At 42.9% G+C, this 24,170-nt stretch overlaps 1 protein-coding gene across 6 annotated transcripts in view; it reads left to right on the top strand.

Moving 5' to 3' along the window:
- The window catches only part of LOC115122013 (splicing factor, suppressor of white-apricot homolog), a 133,260-nt gene that overhangs the window by 84,452 nt on the left and 24,638 nt on the right, over window positions 1-24,170 (top strand). The window contains exon 14 of one of the 6 annotated variants that reach the window (XM_065017455.1): window positions 14,407-14,703. The exons of the other annotated variants lie outside the window; for them this stretch is intronic. Coding sequence (XP_064873527.1) covers window positions 14,407-14,688 — 282 coding nt within the window. The 3' untranslated portion in view covers window positions 14,689-14,703. Of the gene's footprint in view, window positions 1-14,406; window positions 14,704-24,170 lie in introns of those variants that run through there. 6 annotated transcript variants of the gene reach the window in all.

Raw genomic sequence — 24,170 nt, 5'->3', positions numbered from 1 at the left:
GCTTCGCGTTCCTAGGAAACTATGCAGTTTTTTGTTTTTTTACGTGTTATTTCTTACATTAGTACCCCAGGTCATCTTAGGTTTCATTACATACAGTCGAGAAGAACTACTGAATATAAGATCAGCGTCAACTCACCATCAGTACGACCAAGAATATGTTTTTCGCGACGCGGATCCTGTGTTCTGCCTTACAAACAGGACAACGGAATGGATCGCATGCAGGGACCCCAAAAAACGACTCCGAAAAAGAGGGAAACGAGGCGGTCTTCTGGTCAGACTCCGGAGACGGGCACACCGTGCACCACTCCCTAGCATTCTTCTTGCCAATGTCCAGTCTCTTGACAACAAGGTTGATGAAATCCGAGCAAGGGTAGCATTCCAGAGGGACATCAGAGACTGTATCGTTCTGTGCTTCACGGAAACATGGCTCACTGGAGAGACGCTATCCGAGGCGGTGCAGCCAACGGGTTTCTCCACGCATCGCGCCGATAGAAACAAACACCTTTCTGGTAAGAAGAGGGGCGGGGGCCTATGCCTTATGGCTAACGAGACATGGTGTGATGAAAGAAACATACAGGAACTCAAATCCTTCTGTTCACCTGATTTAGAATTCCTCACAATCAAATGTAGACCGCATTATCTACCAAGAGAATTCTCTTCGATTATAATCACAGCCGTATATATCCCCCCCAAGCAGACACATCGATGGCTCTGAACGAACTTTATTTAACTCTTTGCAAACTGGAAACCATTTATCCGGAGGCTGCATTCATTGTAGCTGGGGATTTTAACAAGGCTAATCTGAAAACAAGACTCCCTAAATTTTATCAGCATATCGATTGCGCAACCAGGGGTGGAAAAACCTTGGATCATTGTTACTCTAACTTCCGCGACGCATATAAAGCCCTGCCCCGCCCCCCTTTCGGAAAAGCTGACCACGACTCCATTTTGTTGATCCCTGCCTACAGACAGAAACTAAAACAAGAGGCTCCCACACTGAGGTCTGTCCAACGCTGGTCCGACCAAGCTGACTCCACACTCCAAGACTGCTTCCATCACGTGGACTGGGATATGTTTCGTATTGCGTCAGATAACAACATTGACGAATACGCTGATTCGGTGTGAGAGTTCATTAGAACGTGCGTTGAAGATGTCGTTCCCATAGCAACGATTAAAACATTCCCTAACCAGAAACCGTGGATTGATGGCAGCATTCGCGTGAAACTGAAAGCGCGAACCACTGCTTTTAATCAGGGCAAGGTGTCTGGTAACATGACCGAATACAAACAGTGCAGCTATTCCCTCCGCAAGGCTTTCAAACAAGCTAAGCGTCAGTACAGAGACAAAGTAGAATCTCAATTCAACGGCTCAGACACAAGCGGCATGTGGCAGGGTCTACAGTCAATCACGGACTACAAGAAGAAATCCAGCCCAGTCACGGACCAGGATGTCTTGCTCCCAGGCAGACTAAATAACTTTTTTGCCCGCTTTGAGGACAATACAGTGCCACTGACACGGCCTGCAACGAAAACATGCGGTCTCTCCTTCACTGCAGCCGAGGTGAGTAAGACATTTAAACGTGTTAACCCTCGCAAGGCTGCAGGCCCAGACGGCATCCCCAGCCGCGCCCTCAGAGCATGCGCAGACCAGCTGGCCGGTGTGTTTACGGACATATTCAATCAATCCCTATACCAGTCTGCTGTTCCCACATGCTTCAAGAGGGCCACCATTGTTCCTGTTCCCAAGAAAGCTAAGGTAACTGAGCTAAACGACTACCGCCCCGTAGCACTCACTTCCGTCATCATGAAGTGCTTTGAGAGACTAGTCAAGGACCATATCACCTCCACCCTACCTGACACCCTAGACCCACTCCAATTTGCTTTCCGCCCAAATAGGTCCACAGACGATGCAATTTCAACCACACTGCACACTGCCCTAACCCATCTGCACAAGAGGAATACCTATGTGAGAATGCTGTTCATCGACTACAGCTCGGCATTCAACACCATAGTACCCTCCAAGCTCGTCATCAAGCTCGAGACCCTGGGTCTCGACCCCGCCCTGTGCAACTGGGTACTGGACTTCCTGACGGGCCGCCCCCAGGTGGTGAGGGTAGGCAACAACATCTCCTCCCCGCTGATCCTCAACACTGGGGCCCCACAAGGGTGCGTTCTGAGCCCTCTCCTGTACTCCCTGTTCACCCACGACTGCGTGGCCACGCACGCCTCCAACTCAATCATCAAGTTTGCGGACGACACAACAGTGGTAGGCTTGATTACCAACAACGACGAGACGGCCTACAGGGAGGAGGTGAGGGCCCTCAGAGTGTGGTGTCAGGAAAATAACCTCACACTCAACTTCAACAAAACTAAGGAGATGATTGTGGACTTCAGGAAACAGCAGAGGGAACACCCCCCTATCCACATCGATGGAACAGTAGTGGAGAGGGTAGCAAGTTTTAAGTTCCTCGGCATACACATCACAGACAAACTGAATTGGTCCACTCACACAGACAGCATCGTGAAGAAGGCGCAGCAGCGCCTCTTCAACCTCAGGAGGCTGAAGAAATTCGGCTTGTCACCAAAAGCACTCACAAACTTCTACAGATGCACAATCGAAAGCATCCTGGCGGGCTGTATCACCGCCTGGTACGGCAACTGCTCCGCCCTCAACCGTAAGGCTCTCCAGAGGGTAGTGAGGTCTGCACAACGCATCACCGGGGGCAAACTACCTGCCCTCCAGGACACCTACACCACCCAATGTTACAGGAAGGCCATAAAGATCATCAAGGACATCAACCACCCGAGCCACTGCCCGTTCACCCCGCTATCATCCAGAAGGCGAGGTCAGTACAGGTGCATCAAAGCTGGGACCGAGAGACTGAAAAACAGCTTCTATCTCAAGGCCATCAGACTGTTAAACAGCCACCACTAACATTGAGTGGCTGCTGCCAACACACTGACACTGACTCAACTCCAGCCACTTTAATAATGGGAATTGATGGTAAATGATGTAAATATATCACTAGCCACTTTAAACAATGCTACCTTATATAATGTTACTTACCCTACATTATTCATCTCATATGCATACGTATATACAGTACTCTATATCATCGACTGCATCCTTATGTATCACTAGCCACTTTAACTATGCCACTTTGTTTACATACTCATCTCATATGTATATACTGTACTCGATACCATCTACTGTATCTTGCCTATGCTGCTCTGTACCATCACTCATTCATATGTACATATTCTTTATCCCCTTACACTGTGTATAAGACAGTAGTTTAGGAATTGTTAGTTAGATTACTTGTTGGTTATTACTGCATTGTCGGAACTAGAAGCACAAGCATTTCGCTACACTCGCATTAACATCTGCTAACCATGTGTATGTGACAAATCAAAATTGATTTGATTGATTTGAGGTGACAGTGACGCAGACTTATTAGTGTTCCATTATGAAGAAGGGGTCACGCGGCCGCATGCGTGCACCCCACTGAAAGAATCAATTGTCTACAGGGCTCGGCAGCAGGAGTACTAACAGCACACAGAAAGAGATGTACATTTATTTTGTGAGGCACAGTTTCATCTGGGGTTAGGGCTGTGATGGGAGCCTGTCAGGAACACAGAGAAATGCTGACTGGCTTTAGCAAGGGACTGCCAGAAGGAGAAATAAAGAGAGAAAGATGAACTTGAATCATATTTTTAAGAAGAGGCTTGTGGTATGAAGTGCGTCTCTGAGGTTAATTCCTGAAAAGAGAACTGGGTGATTGACTTAAATGAGAAGCGTTCTGGAGAGGGAAGAACTGAGAGAAGAGGTTTCTGAATCATTACAGTCATCATTGCGGGAGAGCCAGGGCCAAGGCGGCACAGCCTATGCTAAATGTTGACTCCACAAAAAAAATTTAACTTTTCTTTTTAGACTGCAAAGTGAGTTGGTAGCACGAAGGAGATTTTGGGGAATAGCCCTGTGTCAATCAAGGACTTTGACAAACTAGTGTATGTCAGTTTAGTATTAAGCATTGCAAAGAAAAGGTTAAACATTTTTATCATTGAAATAATGACATTCAAGTGTTTAAGTGAAAATCAAGTTCAAGTGCATTATTAAATACTTCAAACTTAAGCAGAAATGGAATACGTGCCAATCCAGCCATATTCACTCTTGTCTGCCCTGCCCTGGCTTCCTCTTCACCTGTTTAGAAACTGAACACACCTCTCCGTTGTCTTCAGGTTCATTCGGTTCACACACAATGGCTTGGTGTCTGTGAGGCACGGCAGTCAAATCAGTCAGCTGACTATATACGAACACAGACCTTTTATCGCCACTTTTTTTTCAGCTTACAGTCCTGCAGTTACCCCAAATTGTTGGAGGAGATTGCTTCTGAAGATGGATTCATTTCCATGTGAGGGGCTGATATGTGATGCCTTCTGAAATAACTTATTTATACCAATTCATTCGCCACAGCTCTCTTTTTCTGTCTCCTTCTCACCCCTCTCTGTCTTTATCTACAGCCTGAATACAGTAAACCACAGTCGTATTTCTCCCTTAGCTTAGCCCATAATGGAAATATAAAGTGTGTTCGGGAAGTATTCAGACCCCTTGACCTTTTCGACATTTTGGAATGTTACAATTTTATTATGAAATTAATTAATTAAATTGTCTTTCCTTATCAATCTACACACAGTACCCAATAATGACAACGCGAAAATGTTTTTTTAGACATTTTTACCTTATTTATATAAATATTCAGAACATTTTCTATGAGACTCGAAATTGAGCTGAGTTGCATCCTGTTTCCATTGATCATCCCACAGTTGACAGTGTATGTCATTGCAAAAACCAAGCCATCAGGTCAAAGGAGTTGTCAGTAGAGCTCCAAGACAGGATTGTGGCGAGGCACAGATCTGGGGAAGGGTGCCAAACAATGTCTGCAGCATTCAATCAATCAAATGTTTTTATAAAGCCCCTTTTACAGCAGCCGATGTCACAAAGTGCTGTACAGAAACTCGCCTAAAAAAAAAACCGCCTAAAACCACAAACAACAAGCAATGCAGATGTAGAAGCATGTTGGCTAGGATAAACTCCATAGAAAGGCAGGAAACTACGAAGAAACCAAGCTCTTTTACGTAGATGGAAAAAAGCTGTCCTTGAAACAGTCTTGATATGTTCGTCAAAGAGAGATCAGGGTCCAGAGTAACGCCGAGGTTCTTTAAATCAAATCAAATGTATTTATATAGCCCTTCGTACATCAGCTGATATCTCAAAGTGCTGTACAGAAACCCAGCCTAAAACCCCAAACAGCAAGCAATGCAGGTGTAAAAGCACGATGGCTAGGAAAAACTCCCTAGAAAGGCCAAAACCTAGGAAGAAACCTAGAGAGGAACCAGGCTATGTGGGGTGGCCAGTCCTCTTCTGGCTGTGCCGGGTAGAGATTATAACAGAACATGGCCAAGATGTTCAAATGTTCATAAATGACCAGCATGGTCGAATAATAATAAGGCAGAACAGTTGAAACTGGAGCAGCAGCACAGTCAGGTGGACTGGGGACAGCAAGGAGTCATCATGTCAGGTAGTCCTGGGAGACGGTCCTAGGGCTCAGGTCCTCCGAGAGAGAGAAAGAAAGAGAGAATTAGAGAGAGCATATGTGGGGTGGCCAGTCCTCTTCTGGCTGTGCCGGGTGGAGATTATAACAGAACATGGCCAAGATGTTCAAATGTTCATAAATGACCAGCATGGTCGAATAATAGTAAGGCAGAACAGTTGAAACTGGAGCAGCAGCATGGCCAGGTGGACTGGGGACAGCAAGGAGTCATGATGTCAGGTAGTCCTGGGGCATGGTCCTAGGGCTCAGGTCCTCCGAGAGAGAGAAAGAAAGACAGAAGGAGAGAATTAGAGAACGCACACTTAGATTCACACAGGACACCGAATAGGACAGGAGAAGTACTCCAGATATAACAAACTGACCCTAGCCCCCCGACACATAAACTACTGCAGCATAAATACTGGAGGCTGAGACAGGAGGGGTCAGGAGACACTGTGGCCCCATCCGAGAACACCCCCGGACAGGGCCAAACAGGAAGGATATAACCCCACCCACTTTGCCAAAGCACAGCCCCCACACCACTAGAGGGATATCTTCAACCACCAACTTACCATCCTGAGACAAGGCTGAGTATAGCCCACAAAGATCTCCGCCACGGCACAACCCAAGGGGGGGGGGCGCCAACCCAGACAGGATGGCCACAACAGTGAATCAACCCACTCAGGTGACGCACCCCCTCCAGGGACGGCATGAGAGAGCCCCAGTAAGCCAGTGACTCAGCCCCTGTAATAGGGTTAGAGGCAGAGAATCCCAGTGGAAAGAGGGGAACCGGTCAGGCAGAGACAGCAAGGGCGGTTCGTTGCTCCAGAGCCTTTCCGTTCACCTTCCCACTCCTGGGCCAGACTACACTCAATCATATGACCCACTGAAGAGATGAGTCTTCAGTAAAGACTTAAAGGTTGAGACCGAGTTTGCGTCTCTGACATGGGTAGGCAGACCGTTCCATAAAAATGGAGCTCTATAGGAGAAAGCCCATGTAATGCTTTGTAGGTTAGCAGTAAAACCTTGAAATCAGCCCTTGCTTTGACAGGAAGCCAGTGTAGAGAGGCTAGCACTGGAGTAATATGATCAAATTTTTTGGTTCTAGTCAGGATTCTAGCAGCCGTATTTAGCACTAACTGAAGTTTATTTAGTGCTTTATCCAGGTAGCCGGAAAGTAGAGCATTGCAGTAGTCTAACCTAGAAGTGACAAAAGCATGGATTAATTTTTCTGCATCATTTTTGGACAGAAAGTTTCTGATTTTTGCAATGTTACGTAGATGGAAAAAAGCTGTCCTCAAAATGGTCTTGATATGTTCTTCAAAAGAGAGCTCAGGGTCCAGAGTAACGCCGAGGTCCTTCACAGTTTTATTTGAGACGACTGTACAACCATTAAGATTAATTGTCAGATTCAACAGAAGATCTCTTTGTTTCTTGGGACCTAGAACAAGCATCTCTGTTTTGTCCGAGTTTAATAGTAGAACGTTTGCAGCCATCCACTTCCTTATGTCTGAAACACATGCTTCTAGCGAGGGCAATTTTGGGGCTTCACCATGTTTCATTGAAATGTACAGCTGTGTGTCATCCGCATAGCAGTGAAAGTTTACATTATGTTTTCGAATAACATCCCCAAGAGGTAAAATATATAGTGAAAACAATAGTGGTCCTAAAACGGAACCTTGAGGAACACCGAAATTTACAGTTGATTTGTCAGAGGACAAACCATTCACAGAGACAAACTGATATCTTTCCGACAGATAAGATCTAAACCAGGCCAGAACATGTCCGTGTAGACCAATTTGGGTTTCCAATCTCTCCAAAAGAATGTGGTGATCGATGGTATCAAAAGCAGCACTAAGGTCTAGGAGCACGAGGACAGATGCAGAGCCTCGGTCCGATGCCATTAAAATGTAATTTACCACCTTCACAAGTGCCGTCTCAGTGCTATGATGGGGTCTAAAACCAGACTGAAGCATTTCGTATACATTGTTTGTCTTCAGGAAGGCAGTGACGGCCTTCTCTAAAATCTTTGAGAGGAATGGAAGATTCGATATAGGCCGATATTTTTTTAATATTTTCTGGGTCAAGGTTTGGCTTTTTCAAGAGAGGCTTTATTACTGCCACTTTTAGTGAGTTTGGTACACATCCGGTGGATAGAGAGCCGTTTATTATGTTCAACATAGGAGGGCCAAGCACAGGAAGCAGCTCTTTCAGTAGTTTAGTTGGAATAGGGTCCAGTATGCAGCTTGAAGGTTTAGAGGCCATGATTATTTTCATCATTGTGTCAAGAGATATAGTACTAAAACACTTGAGCGTCTCTCTTGATCCTAGGTCCTGGCAGAGTTGTGCAGACTCAGGACAACTGAGGTTTGGAGGAATACGCAGGTTTAAAGAGGAGTCCGTAATTTGCTTTCTAATGATCATAATCTTTTCCTCAAAGAAGTTCATGAATTTATCACTGCTAAAGTGAAAGTCATCCTCTCTTGGGGAATGCTGCTTTTTAGTTAGCTTTGTGACAGTATCAAAAAGGAATTTCAGATTGTTCTTATTTTCCTCAATTAAGTTAGAAAAATAGGATGATCGAGCAGCAGTAAGGGCTCTTCGGTACTGTACGGTACCGTCTTTCCAAGCTAGTCGGAAGACTTCCAGTTTGGTGTGGCGCCATTTCCGTTCCAATTTTCTGGAAGCTTGCTTCAGAGCTCGGGTATTTTCTGTGTACCAGGGAGCTAGTTTCTTATGAGAAATGTTTTTAGTTTTTAGGGGTGCAACTGCATCTAGGATATTGCGCAAGGTTAAATTGAGATCCTCAGTTAGGTGGTTAACTGATTTTTGTCCTATGGCGTCCTTGGGTAGACAGAGGGAATCTGGAAGGACATCAAGGAATCTTTGTGTTGTCCGTGAATTTATAGCACGACTTTTGATATTCCTTGGTTGGGGTCTGAGCAGATTATTTGTTGCAATTGCAAACGTAATAAAATGGTGGTCCGATAGTCCAGGATTATGAGGAAAAACATTAAGATCCACAACATTTATTCCATGGGACAAAACTAGGTCCAGCGTATGACTGTGACAGTGAGTGGGTCCAGAGACATGTTGGACAAAACCCACTGAGTCGATGATGGCTCCGAAAGCCTTTTGGAGTGGGTCTGTGGACTTTTCCATGTGAATATTAAAGTCACCAAAGATTAGAATATTATCTGCTTTGACTACAAGGTCCGATAGGAATTCAGGGAACTCAGTGAGAAACGCTGTATATGGCCCAGGAGGCCTGTAAACAGTAGCTATAAAAAGTGATTGAGTAGGCTGCATAGATTTCATGACTAGAAGCTCAAAAGACGAAAACGTCATTTTTTTTTTTGTAAATTGAAATTTGCTATCGTAAATGTTAGCAACACCTCCGCCTTTGCGGGATGCACGGGGGATATGGTCACTAGTGTAGCCAGGAGGTGAGGCCTCATTTAAAACAGTAAATTCATCAGGCTTAAGCCATGTTTCAGTCAGGCCAATCACATCAAGATTATGATCAGTGATTAGTTCATTGACTATAATTGCCTTTGAAGTAAGGGATCTAACATTAAGTAGCCCTATTTTGAGATGTGAGTTATCATGATCTCTTTCAGTAATGACAGGAATGGAGGTGGTCTTTATCCTAGTGAGATTGCTAAGGCGAACACCGCCATGTTTAGTTTTGCCCAACCTAGGTCGAGGCACAGACACTGTCTCAATGGTGATAGCTGAGCTGACTACACTGACTGTGCTAGTGGCAGACTCCACTATGCTGGCAGGCTGGCTAACAGCCTGCTGCCTGGCCTGCACCCTATTTCATTGTGGAGCTAGAGGAGATAGAGCCCTGTCTATATTGGTAGATAAGATGATGAGAGCACCCCTCCAGCTAGGATGGAGTCCGTCACTCCTCAGCAGGTCAGGCTTGGTCCTGTTTGTGGGTGAGTCCCAGAAAGAGGGCCAATTATCTACAAATTCTATCTTTTGGGAGGGACAGAAAACAGTTTTCAACCAGCGATTGAGTTGTGAGACTCTGCTGTAGAGCTCATCACTCCCCATTACAATTTTATTTGAGACGACTGTACAACCATCAAGATTGATTGTCAGATCCAACAGAAAATCTCTTTGTTTCTTGGGACCTAGAACTAGCATCTCTGTTTTGCCCAAGTTTAAAAGTAAACATTTGCCGCTATCCACTTACTTATGTCTGAAACACAGGCTTCCAGGTAGAGCAATTTTGGGGCTTCACCATGTTTCATCGAAATGTACAGCTGTGTATCGTCCACATAGCAGTGAAAGTTAACATTATGTTTCCGAATTATATCACCAAGAGATAAAATATATAGTGAAAACAACAAAGGTTCTAAAACAGAACCTTGAGGAACACCGAAATGTACAGTTTTGTCAGAGGACAAACCATCCACAGAGACAATCTGATTTATTTCTGACAGATAAGATCTAAACAAGGCCAGAACTTGTCCATGTAGACCAATTTGGGTTTCTAATCTCTCCAAAAGAATGTGGTGATCGATGGTATCAAAAGCAGCACTAAGGTCTAGGAGCAAGAGGACAGATGCAGAGCCTTGGTCTGTAATTGTGTCACTTCTCTTGCGTTCATTGCACGCAGAGTCAGGGTATATGCAACAGTTTGGGCAGCCTGGCTCATTGCGAACTAATTTGCCAGAATATTACGTAATTATGACATAACATTGAAGGTTGTGCCATGTAACAAGAATATTTAGACTTCGGGATGCAACCCGTTAGATAAAATATCGAACGGTTCCATATTTCACTGAAATAATAAACGGTTTGTTTTCGAAATGATAGTTTCTGGATTCGACCATATTAATGACCAAAGGCTCGTATTTCTGTGTGTTATGTTATTATTAGAGCAGTCTGACTGAGCGATGGTAGGCAGCAGCAGGCTCGTAAGCATTCATTCAAACAGCACTTTCGTGCGTTTTGCCAGCAGCTCTTCGCAAGCACAGCACTGTTTTTGACTTCAAGCCTATCAGCCTAATGGCTGGTGTAACTGATGTGAAATGGCCAGCTAGTTAGCGGGATGCACGCTAATAGCGTTTCAAACGTCACTCGCTCTGAGACTCTGAGTAGTTATTCCCCTTGATCTGCAAGGGCCGCGGCTTTTGTGGAGCGATGGGTAACGCTGCTTCAAGGGTGGCTGTTGTCGTTGTGTTCCTGGTTCGAGCCCAGGTAGGGGCGAGGAGAGGGACGGAAGCTATACTGTTACACTGGCAATACTAAAGTGCCTATAAGAACACGCAATAGTCAAAGGTATATGAAATACAAATGGTATAGAGAGAGAGAGTCCTATAAATACTATATTAACGACAACCTCTAAACCCTCTTACCTTGGAATATTGAAGTCTCATGTTCTGAGCAAGGAACTCAAACATTAGCTTTTTTACATGGCACATATTGTACTTTTACTTCTCAACACTTTGTTTTTGCATTATTTAAACCAATTTGAACTTGTTTCATTATTTATTTGAGGCTAAATTGATTTGTATTGATGTATTTTATTAAGTTAAAATAAGTGTTCATTCAGTATTGTCGTAATTGTCATTATTACAAATACATTTTTTTAAATCGGACCCATTAATCGGTATCAGCTTTTTTTGGTCCTCCAATAATCGTTATCGCCGTTGAAAACTTATAATCGGTCGACCTCTAGTCTGAATACTATCTGAAAACACTGTATGTATCTCTCTCCCTTTCTATCTCTCCATATCATGACTATTCAGCATTTTTCCGTATAGCTATGGAGCAGATAGATGGGTCATACACAGGTAACTCCCAAAGTTAAGGCATTTAAAAGTAGGATCGGAAAATACGACTTGGATCATCACACATGGTCTGTTTGCAAAATCTGAATTCATTTGAGTAAACAGACTGACTAAAAGCCTGATGCGTCACAATTTGGGATTCAAATTGGAAACAATTTAATCAAATACACATTTTCAGTAATTGCCAAAGGATCATTTGGAGAGATGCCTTCTGTGGCAGGCAGATTCAGCACCAGGACATCTGAGTAAACAGCTAAGGAGGCTCGCAAAGTGCCAAATTCACATTATGGATGAGAAACAGCCTCACAAGAATTAAGGAGTCAGTGAGGTTTCAGCAGATGTATCAAAATCTACTCTTTAGGAGCTTTTTTCTTTGGCCCTGCATCTGGTCCTTCTCTCTCCTTCCTTCTCCTGGGACAAATCTTCCCTGTGCGAGAGTTTTTGCCGAGGTCACGCTGCGTTCTGCTGAACTAATCCTGGTTCAATTTATTCAATTTAAGTCAGGGTACGAGCAGAGAGTGCTCTTCAATCTCCGGCCTTGAATTTATGTATAAACTAATTAAAGTAAGCAGAGGCAGGGCCCCTGATTGAACACTCCAAATAGCCTCATTTCCTGCGGCTCTATCGATCCCACAGTTATTTGCAACTTTCCCTACATTTTTTACTCTGAGGATAGAAAAAAAGGGAGTGCAATTAAAAGGAAAACGGAGAACAGGCCTGTAGTTTTTTTCTTGTTTTTCTCCTTCTGCTGCCTTCTGGTTTTGTTTCTGCACACTTTCATTAGTCTTCTACGCAACATTAAATCCTCAAAGCATAGTCCAATAAAACACACGTGCGAAGAGAAGAAAACGAGAGCCCTAAATGTTCTGTCAGGCGTCTCTGCCTAATGCGGTCTAGGAACTTCTTAGTTTCTTGATCCAAACCAGATTTGGGGTAGAAACTAGAAAGTGAAAGAGTCTTAGAGTTCTGGAGTCTGTTGGGCCGTTTCACGATTGGCCCGAGGTGCAGGCAGGATGGTAGGCGGCCGGATGCAGGGGTTAGGTACTGGTGTTGTCTCAAGGTTGACTTTTTCCTTTGTAATCTGTTCAAGCCTGTTCAATCGGTGCTAAACTTGCAGCAGAATCGGGGCTTTAACAAGGTATTACGTTACGGGCAGGTGTATCCATCCACGGAGGGGGGAATGGGCAACTAGCTGGGCTATCCAGAAACAAAGCCTGTTCTCTGGGACGGGGACAGGAGACAGACATCCTCAACAGGGAGCAGAAGTTGGCATCACTCGCCTGGTACATAGTACCCCTGTGAATATTCTTCTCTTCAATATGTTATTGCATTTACAATTATCTGTCAAATTTAGATTAGTTATCACATGGTTTACCATAGCTTTGCGAATGTTTTTAATAAATCAAATTCAATCCAATTTTATTGGTCACATACACATGGTTAGCAGATGTTAATGTGAGTGTAGAGAAATGCTTGTGCTTCTAGTTCCGACAGTGCAGTAATATCTAACAATTTCACAACAACTACCTAATACACACACAAAGGGATGGAATAAGAAAATGTACATGTAAATATTAGGATGAGCGATGGCCGTGCAGCATAGGCCAGATGAAATAGATGGTATAAAATACAGTATATCCATATGAGATGACTAATGTAAGATACGTAAACATTATTAAAGTGGCTTTTTTAAGTGTCTAGTGATCCATTTATTGAAGTGGCTAAAGATCTGAGTCTGTATGTAGGCAGCAGCCTCTCTGTGTTAGCGATGGCTATTTAACAGTCTGATGGCCTTGAGATAGAAGCTGTTTTTCAGTATCTCGGTCCCAGCTTTGATGCACCTGTACTGACCTCGTCTTCTGGATGGTAGTTGGATGAACAGGGAGTGGCTTGGGTGGTTGTTGTCCTTGATGATCTTTTTGGCCTTCCTGTGACATCGGGTGCTGTAGGTGTCCTGGAAGGCAGGTAGTTTGCCCCCGGTGATGCGTTGTGCAGACCGCACCATCCTCTGGAGAGCCTTGCGGTTGAGGGCGGTGCAGTTGCCGTATCAGGCGGTGATCCAACCGAACAGGATGCTCTCAATTATGCATCTGTAAAAGTCTTCGAAGGTTTTAGGTGACGAGCCAAATTTCTATAGCCTCCTAAGGTTGAAGAGTTGCTGTTCATTCTTCACCCCAATGTCTGTATTGCCCGTGATGTGTGTTCTCGGGAACTAAAAACTTTCCACCTTCTCCACTACTGTCCCGTCGATATGGATAGGGGGGTGCTCCCTCTGCTTTCCTGAAGACCACGATCATCTCCTTTGTTTTGTTGATGTTGTGTGAGAGGTTGTTTTCCTGACACCACACTCCGAGTGCCCTCACCTCCTCCCTGTAGGCTGTCTTGACGTTGTTGGTAATCAAGCCCACTACTGTTTTGTCCTCTGCAAATAAGCATTAGGATAGAACTCGTCTCATTTGACAGATAATCCTTAATGCAATAACACATACTGAAAGTTTAAACTTTGCTTTGCACATATATTCTAATGGCAAACTTTCATCATCTGAATACCCTCCAAAATAAGTGATTGGATGGGATCAGAGTCCCTGCCCATCTTCCGAAAATGTCTGAAACTGACTTTGGTGACAAAGGCTTCTTTATTGAGGAAAAATGTACTTACCACAACTGTGATATGTGGTTATCTCAACTAGCTATGTTAAAATGAATGCAGCAAATGTATGTAACTCTGGATAAGAGCGTCTCCTAAATAACTAAAATATAAACGTAGAGTATGGTAAGGAGCACAGTAAGCCCAGTGGCAGCAGAGACCACGCTCTGATTGGCTGAGGCATAGCTGGGTCAAGGTTCACCACACATTCCAGCACAGAGACAAAGTATACTTCTTCATCTGACTGAGCAGAGTTGCTCCGTACATCAGCGCATACGGGCCACTGATGAGAAATACACAATATCAGTAAACAGCACTGCCAGCCCCCTTTACCACACAGTCTGTTTGGCTAATTCCTTTAGATTCTGCAATGCATCACTGGGACCGTGCTCCCACCCATCCAGGACATCTACTTGAGACCGTGCCGGAGGAGGTCCCGCAGAATTATCAAGGACCACACATACCCCAGCCACGAGCTGTTCACTCCCTTACCATCGGGGAGACGGGTCCTTCTCAACCATGCAACAAGAAAAGATAACAACATGAACATAAAGTGTGTGTGTGTGTGTGTGTGTGTGTGTGTGTGTGTGTTGTTCACGCACTCACTCACCACTGGCCACGGTGCACGCTGTGTCCTCTGTTGAATTGAGTCAAATCGTTCACTGTGGACAGCCCCATCTCCTACTCCCCAACCCTTCAAATCTATTGATTTATTTATAGAATAAATCTCAAGCAAAAAGTTCATACATATTGATGCCTTTCAATCTAATCTCGTAAATGATTGAGTATGATACATTCTCTGTGTGTGCACTTACATGAAGATGTTTCGGCAGGAGCGTAAGCGTGGGTGTGTACGTGCCTGTGTTTGTAAGTACAGTATGTGTTTTTGCAAGTGTGTGTGTGCGTCTCTCTCTCTCTCTTTCTCTGCTTGTCTCTTTTTCTCTGCCTCCCTCCTTACCCAGGGGCCCTAGTCACTTCCCTCTAGAGGTGCTGTGGCACTCTAATTGATTGTGCTCTTTGTCTCTGGGCTGACATGCTCTGTTCAAAGGAATGACCTCTCTCCTGGGAGACCTTTGTCTCTCCAGTAGGTAGCTCAGCCTCTTTAAAGGGCCTGCCGGAGCCCAGCCAGAGGCCAGCCGGGCTAATGGGCATGATTAGAGACAAAACCGGGGTGGAGAGCTGAACTGCAGACACCGCAATACTACTCCCCCTTTCTTCCTCTTGCGTGAGCGCTTGCTCTTGTTCTCTCTTTATTTTTCTCTCCATCTTTTGCTCTCTCTCTCTTTCGGACTCTCCTGGATACAAATATCTGAAGTGTCTGCACTTCAAATATTGATATCTGAAGTGTCTGTCTGTCCTGGCCCATAGTCCCCCTGTCTCCCAGCACCTCAGGGATATGTGGTTATTTTCTAAGGGAGACTGTCAGGCTTCTCCTTCTAAGTGGCTTTGAAGCTACATTTTTATTATGGCTTCCGTGAGTGACCTGCCAGTTAAAGAATCAATGCGTTGCCGGTTAAGATCTGTGTCCCACTAAGATGGGCCTAGCGTAAAACTTCCATTTTTAGCCTGGGCGTTTATTTTCTTAAATCAATGAGCACAGCAGGTGCTTATTAGAGACAGGCTTCTATTTGAGCCAGGTGTCTTTATCCTTAATGCACACAGCTTTTGCTACTTTGCATAGTTAAATGTTTAATTCCTGCATTCACTTCCAGCGGTATACACTACCGTTCAAAAGTTTGGGGTCACTTAGAAATATCCTTGTTTTTGAAAGAAAAGCAAATGTTTTTGTCCATTAAAATAACATCAAATTGATCAGAAATACAGTGTAGACATTGTTAATGTTGTGAATGACTATTGTAGCTGGAAATGGCAGATTTTTTAATGGAATATCTACATAGGTGTACTGAGGCCCATTATCAGCAACCATCACTCCTGTTTTCCAATGGCACGTTGTTAGCTTAATCCAAGTTTATTATTTTAAAAGGCTAATTGATCATTAGAAAACCCATTTGCAATTATGTTAGCACAGCTGAAAACTGTTGTCCTGATTAAAGAAGCAATAATACTGTCCTTCTTTAGAATAGTTGAGTATCAGCATTTGTGGGTTCAATTGCAGGCTCAAAATGGCCAGAAACAAAGAACTTCCTTCTGAAATTCATCAGTCTATTCTTATTCTGAGACATTAAGTGACGACAAACTTTTGAACGGTAGTATCTATGAAATCAAATCAAAGTTTATTGGTCGGGTGCACAGCTTAGCAGATGTTATAGCGGGTGTAGTGAAATTCTTATGTTACTAGTTTCTAACAATGCAGTAAAATGTCAAACAAGTACACAAATAATTAACTTTTTTTTAATGTACTACAAAAAATACAAGAAATCTCTAATGTTGGGACGAATCCAATTAACAATCCAAATAGCACTGTAACAGTAATCAAAATGCAGTCTAAGTATGTACAACGGAATAATTTACTCAAGACATACTAAGAATGATATGTACACTGCCTTTGGAAAGTATTCAGACCCCCACCTTTTCCACATTTTGTTACGCTACAGCCTTGTTCTAAAATTGATCAAATAAAATGTTTTATATTTTAAATTCTTCAAAGTAGCCACACTTTGCATTCTCTCAACCAGCTTCACCTGGAATGCTTTTCCCACAGTCTTGAAGGAGTTCCCACATATGCTGAGCGTACTTATTGTGTTTCGGGTCGTTGTCATGCTGGAAGACCCAGCCACAGCCCATCTTCAATGCTCTTACTGAGGGAAGGAGGTTGTTGGCCAAGATCTCGCGATACATGGCCCCATCCATCCTCCCCTTTGCAGAAAAGCATCCCCAAAGAATGATGTTTCCACCTCCATGCTGCACAGTTGGGATGGTGTTCTTGGGGTTGTACTCATCCTTCTTCTTCCTCCAAACACGGCGAGTGGAGTTTAGACCAAAAAGCTCTATTTTTGTTTCATCAGACCACATGACCTTCTCCCATTCCTCCTCTGGATCATCCAGATGGTCATTGGCAAACCTCAGACGGGCCTGGACATGCGCTGGCTTGAGCAGGGGGACCTTGCGTGCGCTGCAGGATTTTAATCCATGACGGCGTAGTGTGTTACTAATGGTTTTCTTTGAGACTGTGGTCCCAGCTCTCTTCAGGTCATTGACCAGGTCCTGCCGTGTAGCTCTGGGCTGATCCCTCACCTTCCTCATGATCATTGATGCCCCACAAGGTGAGATCTTGCATGGAGCCCCAGACCGAGGGTGATTGACCGTCATCTTGAACTTCTTCCATTTTCTAATAATTGCACCAACAGTTGTTGCCTTCTCACCAAGCTGCTTGCCTATTGTCCTGTAGCCCATCCCAGCCTTGTGCAGGTCTACAATTTTATCCCTGGTCTTGGCTATTGTGGAGAGGTTGGAGTCTGTTTGATTGAGTGTGTGAACAGGTGTCTTTTTATACAGGTAACGAGTTCAAACAGGTGCAGTTAATACAGGTAATGAGTGGACAACAGGAGGGCTTTGTAAAGAAAAACTAACAGGTCTGTGAGAGCTGGAATTCTTACTGGTTGGTAGGTGATCAAATACTTATCTCATGCAATAAAATGCAAATTAATTACTTAAAAATCATACAATGTGATTTTCTGGATTTTTGTTTTAGATTCCGTCTCTCACAGTTGAAGTGAACCTATGATAAAAAATTACAGACCTCTACATGCTTTGTAAGTAGGAAACACTGCCGATTTTTCAGGTTATCAAATAATTGTTCTCCCCACTGTACTTGTGGTGGTGGAAACATGTTTTGTCTAATGCAGCTGTATTGATCCTCTGGGCATAATGAACTTGGTTAAGCTTTCATAATGTCCGTTGAGTTTTTACTCTGAGAATTAGAACCCAACACCATGCTGGTCAAGTGTGCCTTCAATTCTAAATAAATCACTGACTGTGTCACCAGCAAAGCACCATCACACCACCTCCTCCATGCTTCACGGTGGGAACCACACATGTGGAGATCATCCGTTCACCTACTCTGCGTCTCACAAAGATACGGCGGTTGGAACCAAAAATCTCAAATTTGGACAGATTTCCACCAGTCTAATGTCCATTGCTCATGTTTCTTGGGCCAAGCAAGTCTCTTCTTCTTATTGGTGTCCTTTAAATAGTGGTTTCTTTGCAGCAATTCGACCATGAATTCCTGATTCAAACAGTCTTCTCTGAACAGTTGATGTTGAGATGTGTCTGTAACTTGAACTCTGTGAAACATTTATTTGGGCTGCAATTGCTGAGGCTGCTAATTCTAATGAACTTATCCTTTGCAGCAAACGTAACTGGGTCTTCCATTCCTGTGGCAGTCCTCATGAGAGAGTTTCATCATAGCGCTTGATTTTTTTGCGACTGCACTTAAAGAAACTTTCAAAGTTCCTGAAATTTTCCGCATTGACTGACCTTCATGTTTTAAGGTAATGATGGACTGTCGTTTCTCTTTGCTTATATGAGCTGTTCTTACCATAATTTAGACTTGGTCTTTTACCAAATAGGGCGAGATGAAGGAAAAAGGAAACCGCTCACTGCTCTTGATAGTATCACTGATCTCTAATAAGCTTACATATCAAATAGGACTATCTTCTGTATACCACACCTACCTTGTCACAACACAACCGATTGGCTCAAACTCATTAAGGAAATAAATTCCACAAATTAACTTTTAACAAGGCACACCTGTTAATTGAAATACATTCCATGTGACCTCATGAAGCTTGTTGAGAGAATGCCAAGATTGCGCAAAGCTGTCATCAAGGCAAAGGATGGCTCCTTTGAAGAATCTCAAATATAAAATATATTTAGAATTGTTTAACACTTTATGGTTACTACATCCATATGTGTTATTTCATAGTTTTGATGTATTTAATATTATTCTACAATGTAGAAAATAGTAAAACCACCAAGACTCTTCCTAGAGCTGGCCGCCATGCCAAACTGAGCAATCAGGGGGGAAGGGCTGTTTAGAGTTTGCCAAAAGGCACCTAAAGACACTCAGACCATGAGAAACAAGATTCTCTGGTCTGATGAAACCAAGATTGTCTGAATGCCGAGCATCACGTCTGGAGGAAACCTGGCACCATCACTATGGTGAAGCATGATGGTGGCAGCATCATGCTGTGGGGATATTTTTCAGCGGCAGGAACTGTGAGACTAGTCAGGATCAAGGCAAGGATGAACAGAGCAAAGTACAGAGGGATCCTTGATGAAAACCTGCTCCAGAGTGCTCAGGACCTCGGACTTGAACCTGATCAAACATCTCTTGAGAGAGCTGGAATTAGCTATGCAGAAATGCTCCCCGTCCAACCTGCCAGAGCTTGAGAGGATCTGCAGAGAAGAATGGGAGAAACTCCCCAAATACAGGTGTGCCAAGCTTGTAGTGTCTTACCCAAAAAGACTCGAGGCTGTAATCAATGCCAAAGGTGCTTCCACAAAGTACTGAGTGAATTGCCTGAATACTTAGTGGTTTGTCCTTTAAAAGTTGCAGCGTACTGCGACACAGCTTCCATAGTGCTGCAGAATTCTATGGCACATTATTTAAGTGCCAACCACTGGTACCATTAATGCTAGTTTGACCACCAGAGGGCATCTTTGAGAAGCATTTGATAGCCTTCAATAGTGGCTGTACTAGAGAATTTAACCTGTTAGTCCTATAGGGGCAGTATTTCATTTTTGGATAAAAAGACGTGCCCGTTTTAAGCGCAATATTTTGTCACGAAAAGATGCTCGAATATGCTTGGAATTGATAGCTTTGGAAAGAAGACAGTCTTACGTTTCCAGAAATGCAAAGATTTTCACTGTGAGTCCCTTAGAACAAATGTTTCGGGCAAAACCAAGATGTATGACCGACCAGGAAATGCACAGGATTTCTGAGGCTACGTTTTCCATGATCGCCTTATATGGCTGTGAATGCGACAGGAATGAACGGACTCTTTCTCTTGTTTCCCCAAGGTCTCTGCAGCATTGTGACGTATTTGTAGGCATATCATTGGAAGATTGACCATAAGAGACTACATTTACCAGGTGTCCCGCTAGGTGTCTGCGTGGCAATTGGTGCGCAAAAGTCAGGTCCCGGTATTTTTCCATTCAAATCTCAGAACAAACCAGGCTACAAGGACGGTGCTTTCAATGGAGAGAAATATGACAAACCACCTTCAGGATTGATTCAAACAACGTTTTCCATGTTTCAGTCGATATTATGGAGTTAATTCGGAAAAAGTTTGACATGTAGGTGACTGAATTTTCGGTTAGTTTCGGTAGCCATATGCATAGTAACAAAAGGGAACGATGTGTCCTACACAAGAATCTTTCAGGAAAAACTGGACATCTGCTATGTAACTGAGAGTCTCCTCATTGAAACATCTGAAGTTCTTCAAAGGTAAATTATTTTATTTGATTCCTTGGCTGGTTTTTGTGAATATGTTGCGTGCTAAATGCTAATGCTAACGCTAAGCTAGCTATCACCACTCTTACACAAATTAGTGATTTTCTCTGGTTCTAAAGCATATTTTGAAAATCTGAGACGACAGGATTGTTAAGAAAAGGATAAGCTTGAGAACAGGCATATTTATTTCGTTTCATTTGCGATTTTTAAAAATCGCTAACGTAGCGTTATGCTAATGAGCTTGAGGCTGTAGTAACGATACCGCATGCGGGATGGGGCGGACTAAGAGGTTAAAACCTTTTTTGTAAGAACATAGTATAATGAGGCTGATTTTAAGAAATGTTGCTTAATTAAATTTAATAATATCATGGTGTTTCTACTCCAAGAAAAATGGAATGGAATGGAAAATATGGTGCTGTACAACGTGATGGTCGGGAGTAGGCTACAGTTCTGGGCTATTTAGCTAAAGAATCCCTGTGTTGTGCAGGCCCGGGGGAGACCGTGGTTCAATTCCCCGATGGGGGGGGGGGGGGGGGGGAGTAGGCTGTCCTTGTAAATAATATTTTTTTCTTAACTGACTTACCTAGTTAAATAAAGGTTACACTAAGAGCATAACATTTCTACACCCTAAATTGTAGTCTAACCAATACCCAAGCGGAGATTCAGTCAAAATATAAATCTCATTGATTTGTTAAGACCATTCCCCATTCTTGTCTCAGAGCAGCGTGATACGGTGCTAAAAGAGTTGTAGACTATTGCTTCTGTCTTCAATATGCTCTGTAAATAAGATATACACCACTTTTAGCAGCACATTACTACACTAGTGAGGCTCATGTTGCCTACAAAAGGCTTACAGTATATCAAAAAATATGACATGACTCTCCGCCAATAATTACATAGATGATTCTAAATTAAAAACCAAAAGCCACCTCATTGGTCTCCCGATGGAGGCCGGCACGGGTATCTGTAGCAACGCATATTGCATTGTGATGCGGTGACTTAGCTGCACCACTATGGAGGACCCATCCACATAGTATCAAAATACAGAAAAGTGTTGGAAAAGGTATATTGTCCTGCTAATGGGCTATTATAATACTGTGCATGGTGTCCAGGTCAGGATAACCAAAAATGTATTTATTAAAGACTATCAGAAAGAATGTTGGGACTTATTTATTTTGATCCAAAGCCATGCATGAGTGAGTCACTCAGCTTTATGTAGGTGCCGGCTATATGACTGTGCCATCAACTTGATAATAATAACGATATTTTGGAGGTTATTTCATTTTATTTATTTTTTCGAATGTGAGCAATTTTAATCTGAATAAAGGCCAAAATAATATTTGTAAAGGCTAAAACATTTCTGTTTTTTAGAGGGAGAGGAACGCTGGGCCAATTGTGCGCCACCTTATGGGACTCCCAATCACGGTCGGATGTGATGCATAATAATAGTAATATTTTTGTTGTATTACTTATTATGTAGTTTCTGGTGGATTAAACTGAAATTGCAACCAATCACAGCCAGTTGTGATACAGGCAACCTAACTAAGAAATACATTTGACGATATAATTCTCCCCCTACCCTCCATCTAGGCAAGTCTATTGTCCAGCTACCTGCTAATAGCCATAATGGCACTGTACAACGTGACCGTGTGTGTTTTGAAAGAGTATTTTCCAGTCAGCAACAATTTGTTAACCTTCATTAGACAACTTTTTTCCAATATTTCTGTAATTCAGTGATATGTTTTCCCATAGAAATTCGTTATGGATCCATAACTAAATAAACATCGGCATTTTGAAAGAGTATTTTTATCATTATTTTATTAACGAAAACATAAAGATGCCACTATTAGTTACAACTACATGTTGTAGTGGCACTAAGAACAGTGGGAACATTTCCCTAGTCAGTGCAATTATTAGTGCAATGTGCCTTAGTGTTGCTCTGTGCTTCCCAGTGTGGCGGGGTGGGCGTCCACTCCTCCACCTCCCATCCCCATGGGCTAGGTCCATCTTCTGTGCGCCGCTCTGAGGTCCGTCCCATGACCCCTGCCTTCGTGCCTTGAACCTCACACGCTTTCAGTGTATACAGCTGGAGAACTGCAAGGCATTCCCATTTGGAGCCATGACCAATATATTTTGTCCTGCTAATAACAGAGTTAATAATGTATCTGTGAGAATATCCAATGGGCTTTTATATAATTCTAAATGTAATAATAATCGTTTTGTTTAAAAAATATATATATATTTTGGAGAGGATTCCGTTTTCAAATAACGTAAAATGAGCGAGGAAAAAGGCTGTTCTTAAACATGGGGTGAGACGTTGTTACTAGTTAGTAAATAAAGCCAGTTTGTTATTTGGAATGATTCATTTCTGTTTTTAGAGGGAGAGAAACAAAAACCCAGTCGAGGCCGGCACGAGTAATGAACCAGCATCTGTAGCATCACAGCTTGCACTGCTATGCTTTGACTTAGACCGTTGCGCCACTCATGCGCTGTACAACCTGACCGGTCAGGAGTGGGCTACAGTACTACAGTAAGAGCAAAATACAATTATAACTTTAGTCTAACAACAGTTTTAGTAAGTAATACTGAAGTTGTGCACAATTCAGTTTCTATTTAGATTAATGTTGCCCATTCATTCAGTTAGACACAGTAGGACCCAAAAGCATAATCATTGCTCTAACTCCCCCTTGCACTGCTTCTACACCTGCATTGCTTGCTGTTTGTGGTTTTAGGCTGGGTTTCTGTACAGCACTTTGAGATATCAGCTGATGTAAGAAGGGCTATATAAACAGATTTGATTTGAAGTGGTGACGCAGGGTACCGTACTAAACCACAAATCACCTCTAAGTCCTGCAGCATAATTGCAAAAATGTCTAAAAACCTGTTTTAGTAATGTTAGCCATTATGGGGTATTGTGTGTAGATTGATGTGGGGAAAAAATGGTTAATCAATTTTAGACTAAGGCTGTAATGTAACAAAATGTGGAAAAAGTCAAGGGGTCTGAATACTTTTCGAGTGCACTGTACATCAGTAGATATATTAGAGTGAGCTATGTCAAGAATTCTGTATTTAAATAAATATGTTGTGTGTGTATAAACTAAATACAAAGTACAAATAATATTACAATGAGCTATGTCTGGGAAACAGGAAGTGTATGCGTGTACACTACCTGCCAAAAGTTTTAAAACACCTACTCATTCAAGGGTTTTTCTTTATTTTGAAAGTGCCTGCATTTGTTGCTGGCATGTCATGCCTAAGTTTGCTAATCTTGCCAATGAAAAACATATTAAAGTAATTGGCAATATCAGTGGGTTTTGTGATGAATGAGCCATCTGATTCAATGAATGATGGTGTTGTGTTTGGGGAAAAAAGGCAAACATTCATTTAAGGTGCTCCAAAGCATTTTACTCTCATTCTTTATATAATTTCTTTGATTCATAGTATAGTTTCAATTCCTCATCAATCCACTGGGATTTAACAGTTTTTACTCATTTTCTTGGTGCAGGCTTATTAGTAACTGGAATAAATCAAATCAAATGTATTTATAAAGCCCTTCTTACATCAGCTGATGTCACAAAGTGCTGTACAGAAATCCAGCCTAAAACCCCAAACAGCAAGCAATGCAGGTGTAGAAGCACGGTGGCTAGGAAAAACTCCCTAGAAAGGAACAAACCTAGGAAGAAACCTAGAGAGGAACCAGGCTATGAGGGG

The sequence above is a fragment of the Oncorhynchus nerka genome, linkage group LG4 (genome assembly GCF_034236695.1).
Source record: "Oncorhynchus nerka isolate Pitt River linkage group LG4, Oner_Uvic_2.0, whole genome shotgun sequence".
NCBI classification, from domain to species: Eukaryota; Metazoa; Chordata; class Actinopteri; order Salmoniformes; family Salmonidae; genus Oncorhynchus; species Oncorhynchus nerka.
The sequence above is the reverse complement of the archived record's forward strand: the minus strand, read 5'-3'. Positions and strand labels throughout refer to the sequence as shown.